The 15136-nt window shown below is 33.1% G+C and overlaps 2 protein-coding genes across 2 annotated transcripts; both read left to right on the forward strand.

Annotated features, from left to right (window-relative positions):
• Nucleotides 1–4217: 4217 nt before the first annotated feature.
• Nucleotides 4218–8423, forward strand: LOC120121138 (methionyl-tRNA formyltransferase-like). The gene is given in 12 exon segments (XM_039140587.1): nt 4218–4386; nt 4509–4571; nt 5034–5168; nt 5586–5688; nt 6278–6348; nt 6434–6538; nt 6833–6866; nt 7373–7473; nt 7720–7779; nt 7842–7958; nt 7961–8047; nt 8242–8423. Coding segments are annotated over 12 exon segments (1095 nt in total). The 5' UTR covers nt 4218–4257; the 3' UTR covers nt 8332–8423.
• A 1461-nt stretch (nt 8424–9884) lies between these two features.
• On the forward strand, nt 9885–10681 carry LOC120120941 (heavy metal-associated isoprenylated plant protein 21-like). Its single transcript, XM_039140422.1, has 3 exons — nt 9885–10051; nt 10146–10221; nt 10305–10681. The coding sequence occupies exons 1-3, from the start codon at nt 9980–9982 to the stop codon at nt 10601–10603; spliced, it is 447 nt and encodes a 148-aa protein (XP_038996353.1). The 5' UTR covers nt 9885–9979; the 3' UTR covers nt 10604–10681.
• Nucleotides 10682–15136: the final 4455 nt, after the last annotated feature.

Raw genomic sequence — 15136 nt, forward strand, 5'->3', positions numbered from 1 at the left:
ATATTGGACTCCAGACAACGCAAGTTCAACTTCACGACGAAGGGACCACTGGTTGTCAACAAACATTTCTCAAATTCAGGGCCAATTTCAACTTCACAACGAATGATATTGGACTCTAGACAACGCAAGTTCAACTTCACGACGAAGGGACCGCTGGTTGTCAACAAACATTTCTCAAATTCAGGGCCAATTTCAACTTCACAACGAAGGATATTGGACTCCAGACAACGCAAGTTTGACTTCACAACGAAGGGACCGCTGGTTGTCAATAAACATTTCTCAAATTCAGGGCCAATTTCAACTTCACAACGAAGGATATTGGACTCCAGACAACACAAGTTCAACTTCACGACGAAGGGACCGCTGGTTGTCAATAAAAAGGTTCTCAATTTCAGAGACAATTTCAACTTCACAGCGAAGGATATTGGACTCCAGACAACGCAAGTTCAACTTCACGACGAAGGGACCGCTGGTTGTCAACAAAATTTCATTCAGAGTCAATTTCAACTTCACAGCGAAGGATATTATACTCGAGACAACACAAGTTCAACTTCACAACGAAGGGATGGCTGGTTGTCAACAAACAATTTCCCGATTCCAGAGCCAATTTCAACTTCACGACGGAGGATATTGGACCCGGAACAATACTACTTACTTGGAAGGATATCCAATTCCAGGCTCAACTTCAAGATGAAGGGGCCACCCGCGGTTTCAATTTCACGGCGAAGGGAATCGTGCACACAAGCATCATCCATCTTTAGATTGGATTTCAACTTCACGACGAAGGATATCCAACTTGAGAAAAGATATCTGTCAACGAAGACTTGTCGAGTCTTTAGCCGAGAAGAAGACCAAAGTTGACTACACCAAAGACAACGAGAAGCCACATTCCAATTCTGAACTATGGCTTCAATTCCATATCACTACAATATGAAATCGACTTCGCGACAGAGGAGATTCGATATGAACGAAATCTGTGTCTTTTTATCTTTGTCCTATTTTTCGTTCCACGAAAAAAGAAAAAGAGGGGCAGCTGTCGACACATATTTTCGTCCGAGCATGACATTCACGTGTTAATTTTTATAGTATATAGTATATATACATTACATAATATATACATATATTATAATTATATAACATATATCACATACATATTTTTTTCTCATCCATTTGCATTTATTACATTTTAAGGCTCAAATACAAATAAAGAACAAGCCCAGCAGACAACCCACACGTGACCAGAACCAAACCCATGAACCGGTCCAGCTAGGGTTTCCAGAACCCTAGCTTTCTCCTCTCTTGCTCACCATGCGCCGCTTCAGCCCCACCGTTAGATCCAATGTTGATCCAAGGACCAAAATTCAAGGAAACTAGGGTCACTTCAGCCGCTTCTCCTCGCGCCGCACGAACCAAACGACCGAGCTTTTCGGCGAGACCTCGGCACCAACAGCAACAAATCCAATAACCCCGATTTTTCGGGTGCACCAACAAGTCAAAAAGCATATTAGTGTTAGAGTCCTATTAGGAGTCTTACGCTCTAAAAATAGTCGATTTCTAGGCTATAAAATGAGGTAACATACACGATTTTAAGGGAGGTTTTTTGGAGGAGAAATATCAGAGAGCTTTAGGCACAAATACCAGAAAACATACGAAACAAATAGATAGCTATTTCAAAGCACTCTTGTACGAATTTCAAAAGAAATAAAGGTATTTGTTTTTTTTTCCTTTTACCTTCGATTCGTTGTGTACTTGGCTTGCATGTGGTTCTCGTTGCTTGGTTTCGTTGTTTTGCTCCGAAAGACACCAAATAGAACCATTTTCGGCCGATGAACGGGAAGTTCTTTTAGATCTGTCTTGTTAGATCTAGTAATCCCGAGGCCCGATCTAAAAAAAACTATCCGGATTTTTGGAAAACCAGAGGAAAAGAGCTTTGAAAAATGAAAAAAAGGTTTTGCCGCCGATGAACGGCGGCCGTCGTCGTTCAGCGGCGGCGGCGAGGCGGCGCAAGGTGGCCATCGGCCGTTTTCTGGATTTCATGGTGGTCGTGTTCTTCAATTGAAGAACACGGTTGAATGTGGAGAGGAAATGAGAGAGAGATGAGTGATTCGGCTAAGGAGAAGAGAGCAAATGAATTTTTTAAAACAATTTTAAGTTATATACTAAACCCAAATCCGCGTGTTTTTCTTAACAAAAGGAGAAACTACACGTTTGGTCCTCTCGTTTTGTTTAAGAGCTCGATTTGGTCCCTGATTTCAATTTTGAACTCAATTTACATTAAGATTCAGTCTCTGTTTCTGATTTTCTTTTAATTCGGCCACCCAAGTTTGTTTTATTTTATTATGATCCTTTATATATATACATTTATATACATTGTTATAGTATACTATATTTTTTTAGTTTTTTATTTATTTATGCTATATTATATTATATTTTATGTATAGATATTATTTATATTTCTTTTTCGTTCTTTATATATTTTATTCTATTGCATATATTTTTCTTACGTAAATTTTTATATATGTTTGTATTATTTTTCCTATTTTTATCTATTTATTTGTTCATATTCTTATTTCATTTTTTTTCTCTCTTTATTTTTTCTTTATATTTATTCATACTGCTGTGTGTACCTTGTTATTTTCTTTATTCTGTCTAGTTGCCTCATATCTTTCCTAGTACTTTTATCTTCCATGTCTTCATTTTTATTTATATGTGTATATTAACTGTTTTTTTTCTACTTTCCTCATTTTATTTTACCACCTTTTTTTTACGTTCTTTGACTTTTAAAGGGTTCGTTTTCAATCAATCAGAGGTAAGCAATTAGGAACGTTATTTTACCTTTTTAATTTAAACTTTCTATTTTCTTAATCTAAGACAACTGAAAATTATGTAGTACCGAAAGGGCGGTTCAAGGGTGCTAATCCTTCCTTGACCGTAACCGACTCCCGAACTCGACATATCACTGGTAAGATGCAGATCAGGTAAGACCTAGGGTATCCGATCAACCCATTTATTTTAAAATAAATGATCGGTGGCGACTCCAATCTATATTTTTCAAGTCGAAGCCCAATTCCGGGGCCCAACCGAAAGACGGTTCCGACACATACAAACTATACGATTGAGGTGGTAAAATAATTTAATATTAATCCTTGAAGTCTCGAGTTTAAGCACCAGGAATGTCAAGGGTGTGAGCGTTCGCTATCAAATGGTTGAGATTTATCTTTTAACATATATTACATTGTACTTACCCAAGATTAATAAAAAATAAATAAAATAAAAACTTTCAGATAAGTGTATTTTTTACCTATATAGCAAGTCATCTAATGACTTTTCTCATGTCGACGTCACTCATGACTAAAATAAAAGAAATAAAATATAATAGGTGAATAATTGTACAAATTTTAGTCAAGGAGAAATAGTGTACTATTCGTGCCGAAGACACTTAATTTAGAAATAGATTAGAGGGGTCAGTTAGGAGTAATCGTCCTCATAAAAAATTTTTAATTATTATATTTTTTAGATTCTTTTAAATTTTATATTTATAAATTATTTTTGTCCCTCTAGAATTTTATAAGTTTATTCATTCTTAAAATTATAGAAATTTATCCTCTAACATAAGATATTGTGTTTGTCTTTGCATAATTGCACAAGCAAAAGCATGAGCTGATTGGATAGCGACGAAAATAGCACATATGTATATGTATTGTCTTCAATCACTCAATTTCTTTAAAAAAAAATCTTCAACCACTCAATGAATATTTGTGTAAAAAATTATATTTGAAATATTTAAAAAATCATATATAAACAATGTGCGACTTGTCCTTATAAAAATTATTAATTTTTTTTATATAATTTTAGAGTTTTTTTGGACTATAGTTTAAAAATTATTAAAAGACCAAATTGATATTTTAATTGTAATTTAAGGATCAAAATAGGTATTAATCTTGTATTAATTTAGGCCGAAATCAATTTGATAAATATTTGCAATGCAGTGATTATTTTATTAATTTTTATAACTTGAGTAATAATAACATAATTTTTGAAACTGTAATTATTAAAATAAAAATTTAATCAAAATTTGGTGACCATGGTTTCTAGTTTATCCTATTATATTTGGTATTTTGGGATGTTCAAAGCGGTGCCGTTTCATTAGATATCACTATTTGCCATTGTCCGGACCGGGTTACCCGTCTGATCAGGTTAAGTCGTAGTTCAGCAGCAGAGGAAAAGGAACAAAGATAGAGAAGAATAGAGATAGATATGTATTCACCCTCAATACTGCGTCGTTTCTTCTGCATCAATGCAGCAGCATCTTCATCAGTAGCACCTACTTCTTCTTCTTCTATTACTTCAAAGAAAAAGTCACTTGTCTTCTTGGGTTCGCCTCAGGTACTTCAAACTACTTAGGAACAAAAACTTCATTTTCCTTATAATACACTTGTATGTTTAAATAATTTTTTTTTTCGATGCCGTTTTGTTTTATTTTTTAAACAGTGGGTTCTTTTCTTAAGGTCTCTGCTACAGTTCTCGATGCTCTCTTCAATGCCTCTGCTTCACCAAGTTCTTCTTTTGAGGTACTGCAGAGGAAAAGCAAGTTTGAATTTTTTTAACTTATTTTTGTCTTTTATAAGCTCTTTTGATAATGGGTTACTGGTAGTTGTTGAAAATATCTTCCTCATCGGAGATAATGTTCATTGGTAATTAGCTATTATTTATGGTTTTAGGCTTCACAGTAGACGGTTGTGTTTTAATTGAAGCGACGATTCAAGTACTTGATAATTCGACTTGAAAAGTGGGAGTTAGCCTGTCAGTTAGTATCCCAAATATTTGGTATTTTCCGGGAAATGGATTCTGATAACCAATATCTTAAAATCCAGATTGTATGCGAATTGAAACTTTACTGGTTTTCTTTGCATTGTACCTTGAATCATTTGGTATATGTATTGACTGAAGAAAGAAATTAATACGTGTGCTATTTGAGACATAGTTTTATCATTTTTCATTGATAGTCATTGTTTAATTTGTAATTTATGTAGATTGCAGCTATTGTTACCCAGCCTCCTTCTAGAAGAGATAGGGGCAGAAAGATGATGCCTTCACCAGTAGCTCAGTATGCTCTTGTTAGAGGCTTTCCTTCTGACCTCATCTTCACACCTGAACGTGCTGGAGAGGTAGTTTTCTTTCAGTGTTCCCATTCAGTATAATTTGGATGATTAAGTCATTCATTAGTTCTTATGGAAAATCTAAAACTGCATGATAATGTGCTCAATTGCTCATTTGATTGATCTGAAACAGATCTTCAAAATTGAGTCTAATTGTACTGCTATCTTGTTCTAATAATATTGAACTTTTGGTCCTGTTAGAAATTGGGAAATCTTGTTTACTAGAGATCATTGTATGGAAGAAAGAAAAGAGGAGTGGGGGGGGGGGGATCTGTATTGGTCTGTATGCATCAGTTTTTATTTATACACTTTTGAAGCAACCAAATACGGCTAGAAGTATTTCTACTTTGCGAGATATGGCACTATATAAAAGCCAATAACTTTCCTTACCTGCTTATAAGAAGTATTTCTTTCTACTTTATATAGGAGACCTTCTTGTCCAGTTTAAGAGATTTGCAGCCTGAACTTTGCATTACAGCAGCATATGGGAATATTTTACCCACCAAGTTTCTCAACATTCCATCATTAGGTTAGTCCATGAGAGTTTTGTTAACGGATTTGGAGTTTTTTGTTTCTGCTTCTTTGACATGTCTTTGTTTGTGCTTTTATCAAATGTTTGTTCTCAAGTCAACAAACACTGAAACTATTTTTTTCTTGGAATGTATAATAGTAATGTGATCATTACGGAATCAGCTTTCCACCAAATGCTAGTCTTGTTGACTTAAGTTTGTGAAGCATCTACCACCTAGTAGAGATTTGTTATTGTAGTTGGAGTCTTATCGACACCAACTATATGTGTTGTTAGATTGTTAAACAGCTAAGGATCAATATCCCTAAGTTATTTCAAATCATTTTCAGTTTTCATTTTTGATCCTTACTGCTTTTCAATTTTCTAGCAACATAGCTATAGGTGAAAAGGAGGGAAGTACAATTCTTAAGAATTTTCATGTAGTGTATTTATTATAGGATCCCTCATTTTATCATAACTACTTGCATACAAATCAAATCTAGGCTTAAAGTTGTGCATAGTTATCCATTAGGAGAACAATGGTCTTACTAAGGATTAAGGGTATGCTATCTTCATTCAGCAGTTGTAACGCATCCTTCTGTTTTCTCAGGAACAGTCAACATACACCCAAGTCTACTGCCATTGTACCGTGGTGCTGCTCCTGTTCAAAGAGCACTTCAGGTTCCTCCTCACGATAAATTTCATTTTAATTATGACTGCTTTTACAATTCTCCTATGATATGGAACCATTCAGTTTCTTCATTAGGATGGTGTTAAAGAGACAGGAGTCTCATTAGCATTTACTGTACGTGCCTTAGATGCTGGACCTGTCATTGCCCGGGAGAAAGTCGAAGTTGATGACCAAATTAAAGTAAGGGTATTTATTTTTCAAAGTAATTCCTAAATCAGTAATCACTGATTCAGTCATTAAATGTTCAATTAATATTTACCTTTGTAAATTTTCAAATTGCTCCAGATCTATAATACTTGATTAACAAGATAAATGGACTTTTCTGTCATCTATAATACTTATTTACCTTTTCTCGCCTCTGCCATTTTTTTCAGTTCTAGCTTACAAAACTGACATTTTGCACCCTGCACTATTTACAATATATAACCTCATAAATTGATTAATTTGATGAATGCTTATATGATTTACATGCAGGCACCAGATCTTCTAGCATTACTATTTTCTGAAGGTGCTCCTATTGTCTTCCCTAAATTTCTCATATCTTGTTCTGCTTCGTACCCAAAACTCTTGCAGTTTATCTACTATCCCTCAAACAGCTTGCATGAAACTTATTGGTTGTAGATAGTAATCATCAAGATTTATGAATCACTCTAACTCTTCCATCTATTTTTATTTTTAAAATAGCTCATACAATTCCGTTAACAGCTGCTATATATTTTTCCACATAACTTGTGTTGTTCTAAGGACATAGGCTGCTTTCATTTTCCATACTCATATCCTTTTGCGGGCATAAATTAGTGATTAGTCTCAGGAAAGAGTTTACGAGATCGAGACCTGAATGATAAAACTATAAGACTTGCTTTCTTGTCAAGAATCATAATTCTCATAGATTCTTTGTCTTGTATAGGCACTGTACTTGGTACATAGATTCTAATAGACTATTTAGTGCAGTTACCTTGTTGCTATATTTAATTTCCTCTTGGGGAGAATTGTCTCATTTTTTAAGTTATGCAGGGTCTAAACTTCTTGTACACAAACTTCCTTCCATATTTGACGGATCTGCTAAAGTGAATGCAGAACCTCAAGATGATTCTAAAGTTACCTTGGCTCCAAAGGCAAGGGTTCCATTCTCTTTAATTTTTTTATCTGTTCTCCAAGTATCATTCATATGAATTATTTGAATATTGCTGGCTTGTTGCCTCTTTGGTGTACGTTATATATTTCCACATGATTACTACTCACTAATGGTTCACAAGTAACCAATGTGAAATAATATGTTCAATCATGCATTTGGTGGCTCTATCAGCGACCTTTAATGAGTACATAGTTTTGCTTAATCCCCCCCCCCTTTATATAAGCAGATAAGTCCAGAAGAATCTTGGCTATCCTTTGATGAAGAAGCTTTAGTTCTACATAATAAGGTTGTCTTCTCTTCCACTTTCTTTGAATCTGAGAATACAGTCATGACATGCAACTTGTTTAGGTTCGTGCATTTGCAGGTTGGCCAGGAACCCGAGCTAAAGTTTTAGTTGTTGACGACAAAAGTAGCAACCATAATACCCTGGAACTTAAAATCATCACCACAAGAGTAGGGCCTGATGATATAAAATTCAGGGAAATGATGTAAATGACATTACTTCCGTCGATGATGCATTGGTGTTTCCCTGTGGAGGCCGTACTACTCTTGAGGTACACGAAAATCCTGTGTTTCCGGTGTTTCCAGTGGATGTTTATGTGTATTGTTGGCTATGTTTTATGTACCAAGAAACCTTTATTTTCTATCCTAAAGCTTAAATCATATCCCACAAGCGAGGAGCGAATGCGCTTTTTTATCTTATTTTTTAGTTTCTTATTGATTTACTTGTTTGCCGGTTTTGAAACAGGTATTGGAGGTTCAACTTCCTGGTAAGAAGGTGACAACTGCAGCAGCCTTTTGGAATGGTTTACGTGGTCAGAAACTGAAGATACTATAACTGAGGAGCCATTTTGTTTGCATTTCATTCATACATAAAATAGTTCTTTCAAGCAAACTCCTTGTTTTTTTTGTTGGAACATTTAAGCAAACACGAATGCTCTGAGTATTTTTTTTTCTAAATAGTTTGATATGATTATAAAGTAGTATACATTTAAAATTTTTGACAATATGTGCACACCCTATATACGCTGCTTGAACGTAATTTTTTAAAGAACAATATTCTCTTTTATCACTCAATATACACATGGTATACGAGTGGTGAAATTCCTCAACCTGGTGTACAGTTTTCATACTTGTGTGTGTGTGTATATAATATACAACTCTCACAAGATTTAGATGTTAAAATAACACATGACGATAAGAATACACGTATGTATTGTAGCTTTCTGTAGGAATCTTGGATGAAATGGAAAGAAAATTTGGTATTTCTTTCTTTCCTTGATTCCTTTTTGTTTTGGTTACTTAGGTTGAAAGGAATATAAAGAGAGAAAATGAAAAGGTTTCTTTCTACTTCTTTTGTCAAATCTTATCCTTTCAAAAGGGAAGGAATTTGGACGGGAACACTCTTTTTATTTAGTTTAAGCTTAATTCATTCATTGATATTTAAATCATATCATATTTCCATCTTACTAAATTTTTTAAGTGGTACTTATGCTTTACTTTTTCCACCAGCCTATGTCAAATACTCCATGCTTTACAAAATTTACCAAGGAATATGCAACCTACCGCTGATAATTTGGAGCACTCTAATTTTTGCTTTTAGAAAGGGCGCATTGAGCTTCATGTTTAAGCAATATGGAGTTGATTTGAAGATGGGATAGGGATAGGGTGGCACTGGCAGATGCGATCACTGATTCTCTTATTCTTCAACATTGTTAGGCCCAAGGCATCTTCACTTTCCTCTTTTTCTCTATCACCATAACAAAAAAACTGGCTTACGACTCTTGTCCATTCTTTTTCCATTTTGATCTGCAAATGCCCATTCTTTACTATTGTAGCATTCTCTTGGTTGTAATTCGTGTGTAGAAGAATACCCGAGGTTTACAGAACTCCTGGAGCATCATGATTCGATTTAATCTCCTACAGATTAAACCTTTTTCCAACCCAGACATGATTTGAACTTGTTTCTGAATGCTGATGAATAAATCAATTTCACCCACCAATGATTGAGCCCAATCCCCAGACATGGAACAATTGCTTTGTAGAATTTCAAGCGAAAATATTAATATGGAATCTACCAAATGACATTATTATTGCTATTTTAATAATAATTCAAACTCCAACCACAGGCCAAAATTTAATATTTATGTTCATAAAGATTCATAGACAGATAAAGTATGGTTTGTGGGATTACCTTTTGTTCCTTTAATATTTTTTTTTCATGCTAACCAGCATTATCTTCTGGACCTAATCTTTTTCAAACTTTAGACATATGAGATGAGATGAAGGGCTTTAAGTATCTACTGTTTCCTTTATTCTTTTTTATTTATTTAAAAAACAACAATTCCTTTTCTGTATAAATACCAAGTCTCAAATTCCCATTATCATGTGCACTGTCCACTGTCCACTGTCCACTGTCCACATTTCTTTGGTTTTCTCTCTCTTCAACTCTCTTTTTGTGTACCCTCAAGCTTTCTGCAACAAACATGGGGGCTCTCGATTATATTTCAAACTTTTGCATTGTCTCCGAAAGGAGGAGCAAACGCAAGCCAATGCAGGTACCTTTCTTCTTCTTCTTCTTCTTTGAATCAACAATTCAAGAAATCACCTGCAAAACTCCACTTTCCTACTAATTCAGTCAAAATTTTTCAGACAGTTGAAATCAAGGTTAAAATGGACTGTGATGGCTGTGAAAGAAGAGTCAGAAATGCTGTCACCAACATGAAAGGTCTAATTAATCCAACCCCCACTGTTTCATAACATCATTAACATCTCCATACTTATTTCCCATTACTTGTATGTTGTTAATAGGCGTAAAAACTGTCGAAGTAATCAGGAAACAAAACCGCGTGACGGTGACCGGGAACGTGGATCCGAACAGGGTGTTGAAGAGGGTGAAGAGCACGGGGAAGAGGGCGGAGTTCTGGCCGTATATCCCACAGCATGTGGCCTTATATCCGTATGCGACGGGGGCATACGACAAAAGGGCACCGGCGGGATTTGTTCGGAACGTGGCGCAAGCTTACCCTGCACCTTCTTCCAACGCCCCCGAAGAGAAGTTCGCCACCTTCTTCAGCGATGATAATGTTCATGCGTGTTCCATCATGTAGGGTGAAACAACTGAAGTTAGATTAAAATGGTGGATTTTTGACGACCATATGCTGTTTATATATTGTGTTCATTGGGAAATATATTAGTTAAACCTATTTCGTATAATTTAACTTTGTCTATTTCTGGTTTTTGGTCCCTCTGCTTAAGCTTGAATAATTTGGTTATGGTCAAATTTTCTCATTAGTCCCGGTACTATGCATATATAATGGATTTAGTCGTTATATTTTTTTAATTTTAAAATTTTAGTCTTAGTACAAATAGTATGAACAATATGATTAAATTCTTAACTCAAAATGGCCAAATTGGAGAATAAGAATTATATTTTATTTTTTATTCATTGTTGAGTAGAGTTTCCCCCCATTAATTTAGGGTGCGTACAAGTGATAGTGTATGTTCTAAAGATTATCGACCATTTGACAATAAACACTTAAATACCATGCATCTCTAATACGCTAACTTAAAACCTTTAAAAAATAACAACCATAGTCATACGTGACTACACTGATTATAGTACTTTAAACTTTTAATTTTTCACAATGTATATTACTCTACTCTAAATTATCACAAGTGATATAAAAATAATAAGAGAAAGATGGGAAATTTCAACCAAAAAAAGGGTACTTGTGTTTAGGCTATAGATCAAAACCTATACTAGCTAGTTACAATATTTCAAATTTTCAATTATCATAATAAATACGTAACTCTATTTGAATTATCATAATCAAAGATAGAATCATAAAAAGTATTATTATGATAAAATAAATAAGGCTTAAGGGTGACATTTGTCCCTGTAGTAGATCTAATTTATCATTTTCGCTCATATCGTATTTTTGTATCAATTTAGATTCAAAGTTGTTTAATTGCATCATTCTATACCCTAACCTAATTTAAAACCCTACATTATAAACATTAAGATAGGCTTAGAGGTTATGGGGTTATGTTTTAGGATTTGTGTTTATAATTTAGGATGTTAAGTTAAGAGTAGGGTATAAAATGATGCAATTGAGTAACTTTGAGGGTTAAATTGATACGCAAATATGATAGGGACGAAAGTGATAAGTTGAATCTATTATAGGAGCAAAAATTACCTTTTTGCCATTAAATAAATAAGACATTCATCACCTTTCTATTATTATTTGTGGGAAAAAAATCCTTATCAATATACCCGATTTTTTTAGAAGAAACTATTTTCAAGTTTGAAGAGTTTGAGGGTAGTGAAGGATATGATTCTTGCTTCCCACCTCAAACGTGGTAGACTATTTTCCGCATCTTTTTTACCTATAAAATGGCAAACACATTATATTGTTATGTTCCTTCCATTTTCATATAATAATTACATACTATAGGTTTAAGGGTCATTTTTACTTTTGTAGTAGATTTAATTTATCATTTTCGCTCCTATTGTATTTTCGTTTCAATTTAATCTTTAAAATTGTTTAATTGCATCATTATATATCTTACCCCTAACTTAAACCCTAAATTATAAACCCTAATATGTGGTTTAGGTTTAGGGTTTAGAGGTCATGAAGTTATGATTTAGGGTTTAAGATCTATAATTTAGGGTTTAAATTAGGGGAGGATATAGAATGATGCAATTGAGCAATTTCGAGTGCTAAATTGATACGAAAATACAATAGGAGCGAAAATGATAAATTAAATCTACTACATGGGTGAAAATTACCCTTTTGCCCATACTAAATGAGTTTACTTTTATATATGGATGGGATTGCAATTTTATGATTCTATAAAGTTCAATTAATTTGGGAGAATTTCGATCATCCAATTTCCATTTAATTTATGTTGTGCTTATATGTATACCAACCAACATAAAAAAGCACGTGGATTACATTTGAGATGATTAATCAAAATGAAAATTAGGAATCTTTGGCACTACTGTACAAGATGTCAATTTAATGCCAATGTAGGTGAATTTGTGTTTATCTGTCAACATCATTAGCACTAACCAAATTAAAAGTAATCCAACTTCATGTGGATTTCAAAAAAATATATATAATATATCTAATTTATCATTTGAATCCTTCGTCTTTTCGCATCAATTTAGTTTTCAAAGTTGTCTAATTGTATCATTGTATATCTTACCCCTAACTTAAAATCTTAAATTGTATATCGTAAGTTAGGGTCTAGATGTTATGGAGTTATGGTTTAGAGTTTAAAATTTATAATTTATGGTTTTAAGTTAAGAGCATAGCATAGAATGATGCAATTGAACAATTTTGAGTGTTAATTGATACGAAGGGCGAAAGTGATAATAGGTTTGCTACGAGTAAAATTTATTCTTTTGTTGTTATAATATTTTACGAATATTATTAATATGATATGGAAGTTATTGTTAAAGTAAGTTACACTATTGAAGAGTATAATTACAATAATTCCAATTATAATGAACAATAATATAACTCAGGCATAATAATTAAACTCGAAAATAGTTGACAAAGAGACTCGGAAATAATTGACACTTTCCTACTTGTGTGGTTGCATACGAATCATTACGGAGTTATTAAGAAAGTGGGAAAAGCTTATGAATGGTGGGGACGTGAAGTTAGTGCTTAGGGATAAAATCACTTGAACTATTCTTTAAAAAAAACAAAAATAGTACAAATGAAAAGTAGGAAACTGTGAGTTGATAAATCTCTATTTAGCTTATTCCAATAGATAATACATTCGTTGGCTAAATCATTCTCATTGTCATTGTCATTGTCATTGTCAACTACTTTGCTTTGCTTGCTCAAAAAACTAATATATCCCTAAACTATGTAAATAATTAGCTGAATTAAAACACGTCTACAGTTTGTTTGAAGTTTGGGTTTTCACAAAATATTTATTCTTTTCTAATTTTGAGATCAATTCAAACAAAAGATTATATATATATAAAAGAGCCGGGATCCGTTTATAGATAGTACAAAACTTTTAATGTTTAAGGGTCTTCTTTTAGGATATATTCAATTTATCATTTTCGTCCATATTATATTTTCACATCAATTTATCTCTCAAAGTTATTTAATTATATCATTTTATACCCTACCCCTAACTTAAAACTATAAATCATAAACTTAAAGTTAGAGTTTATAATTTAGAGTTTATGGTTTAGAGGCTATGGGGTTAGAGCTTAGGGTTTATAATTTAGGGTTTTAATTTAGGGGTATAGAATGATGCAATTGAACAACTTCGAGGGTTAAATTGATACGAAAATACGATAGGGCAAATTGATAAATTAAGTCTACTACTAGGACAAAAGTTGCTCTTTTGCCAAATTTTAATTATACACCTTTTTAGGGTTATTGAATTAGTGAAAGTAGACGGCAGAAATTAATAGTAAAAATAAAAAAGATATTTACAAGAAATCATAAAAATATAAATTTTGTCATCTGTTTTCACTCATTTAACAATCTCAAAAAAATATAAAACTAAAAATAAAATGTGTTACCTAAAATATATACTTCTTAGCGATTTCAAGATATTAAAAAGTGACTAAGAAATCAATAATAAGATATCGGTACAATGCCAATAAGTGTTGGCACAAGTGGTTGAGATTCATGAATTTGAGCTTGTAAGGCTAAGTTCGAATCCCACCACCGTCACTCTTGGTGGGTAATCTGTAAAATCCTATGTAAATCCCAATTGGGTCTTAGGTATGCCCTGACCCTAGACTGGGGGAGCCACCTCTGACCTAAATTTTTTTTGTACCAAAAAAAAAGATATCGGTACAAGAACATTTAAATTTAATTTCTGGAGGTGACAATAATTAAAATCTTAATATGTATTTAAATTTTTTTTAAATAATGTATTAAATATAAATATATATTTGGCGATAAAATAAATTAAACCATCATAAAATTAATATTCATGTAACCTCTAAAATTCTAAAAGAAATATCAACTTTAAATGGTTAAAGCATTGTAAATAGAAGCATAAAAAGATGCAAGAAAACAAAAATCGGCTGCCCTAATGGCAAGCATAGTTTTCACAATTTCAACGACATCCCCCTAAATTTTGGCTTTAAAATCTAATGGAATGACGTAATACAAACATTTTCTTTCAATTAGTGGTAGTTATAAATTTTCAATTAGCAACACAAATTAGGTATGATCTTAAATAATTCTTTTTAATTATATGTTTAATTCAAAGGACAGCAGAATTAATACAAATTTTTTTCTTCAATATAACCATATAATTATGTAGTGGGGACTAATTAGTATTATAAAATTTAACCATCATTACTTGGGCCGCTTAGCATGTGAGGGTCATTATAATGAAGTAGCTTTTTGAAAAATAATTAAAGCTATATAAAAAAGGGACAGCACTAGGGGTGGGAATGGTATGATAGTTTATATACGGATCTTATTATTGATGTCAGTCTTAAGATTATGATAATATCTATAGGCTAATAAGAATAAACAATATGGTTATCAAATAATGAGTTTAGTTCTTGCAGATTACATGGATTTTGCCAATGATAATAATGTTGTAGTTGGGCAGAGGATATAAAACTCATTAAATAAAAGAAAGAGTGA

The sequence above is a fragment of the Hibiscus syriacus genome, unplaced genomic scaffold, assembly GCF_006381635.1.
Source record: "Hibiscus syriacus cultivar Baekdansim isolate YM2019G1 unplaced genomic scaffold, ASM638163v2 tig00110356_pilon, whole genome shotgun sequence".
In the NCBI taxonomy this organism is placed as follows: Eukaryota; Viridiplantae; Streptophyta; class Magnoliopsida; order Malvales; family Malvaceae; genus Hibiscus; species Hibiscus syriacus.

Bases quoted from the DNA above. Each gene is read 5' to 3' on its own strand.
- LOC120120941 (XM_039140422.1), top strand. From the start codon at position 9,980: ATGGGGGCTCTCGATTATATTTCAAACTTTTGCATTGTCTCCGAAAGG. The intron at 10,052-10,145 runs GTACCTTTCTTC...AAAATTTTTCAG, and splicing joins GCAAACGCAAGCCAATGCAG to ACAGTTGAAATCAAGGTTAA. The intron at 10,222-10,304 runs GTCTAATTAATC...TGTTGTTAATAG, and splicing joins TGCTGTCACCAACATGAAAG to GCGTAAAAACTGTCGAAGTA.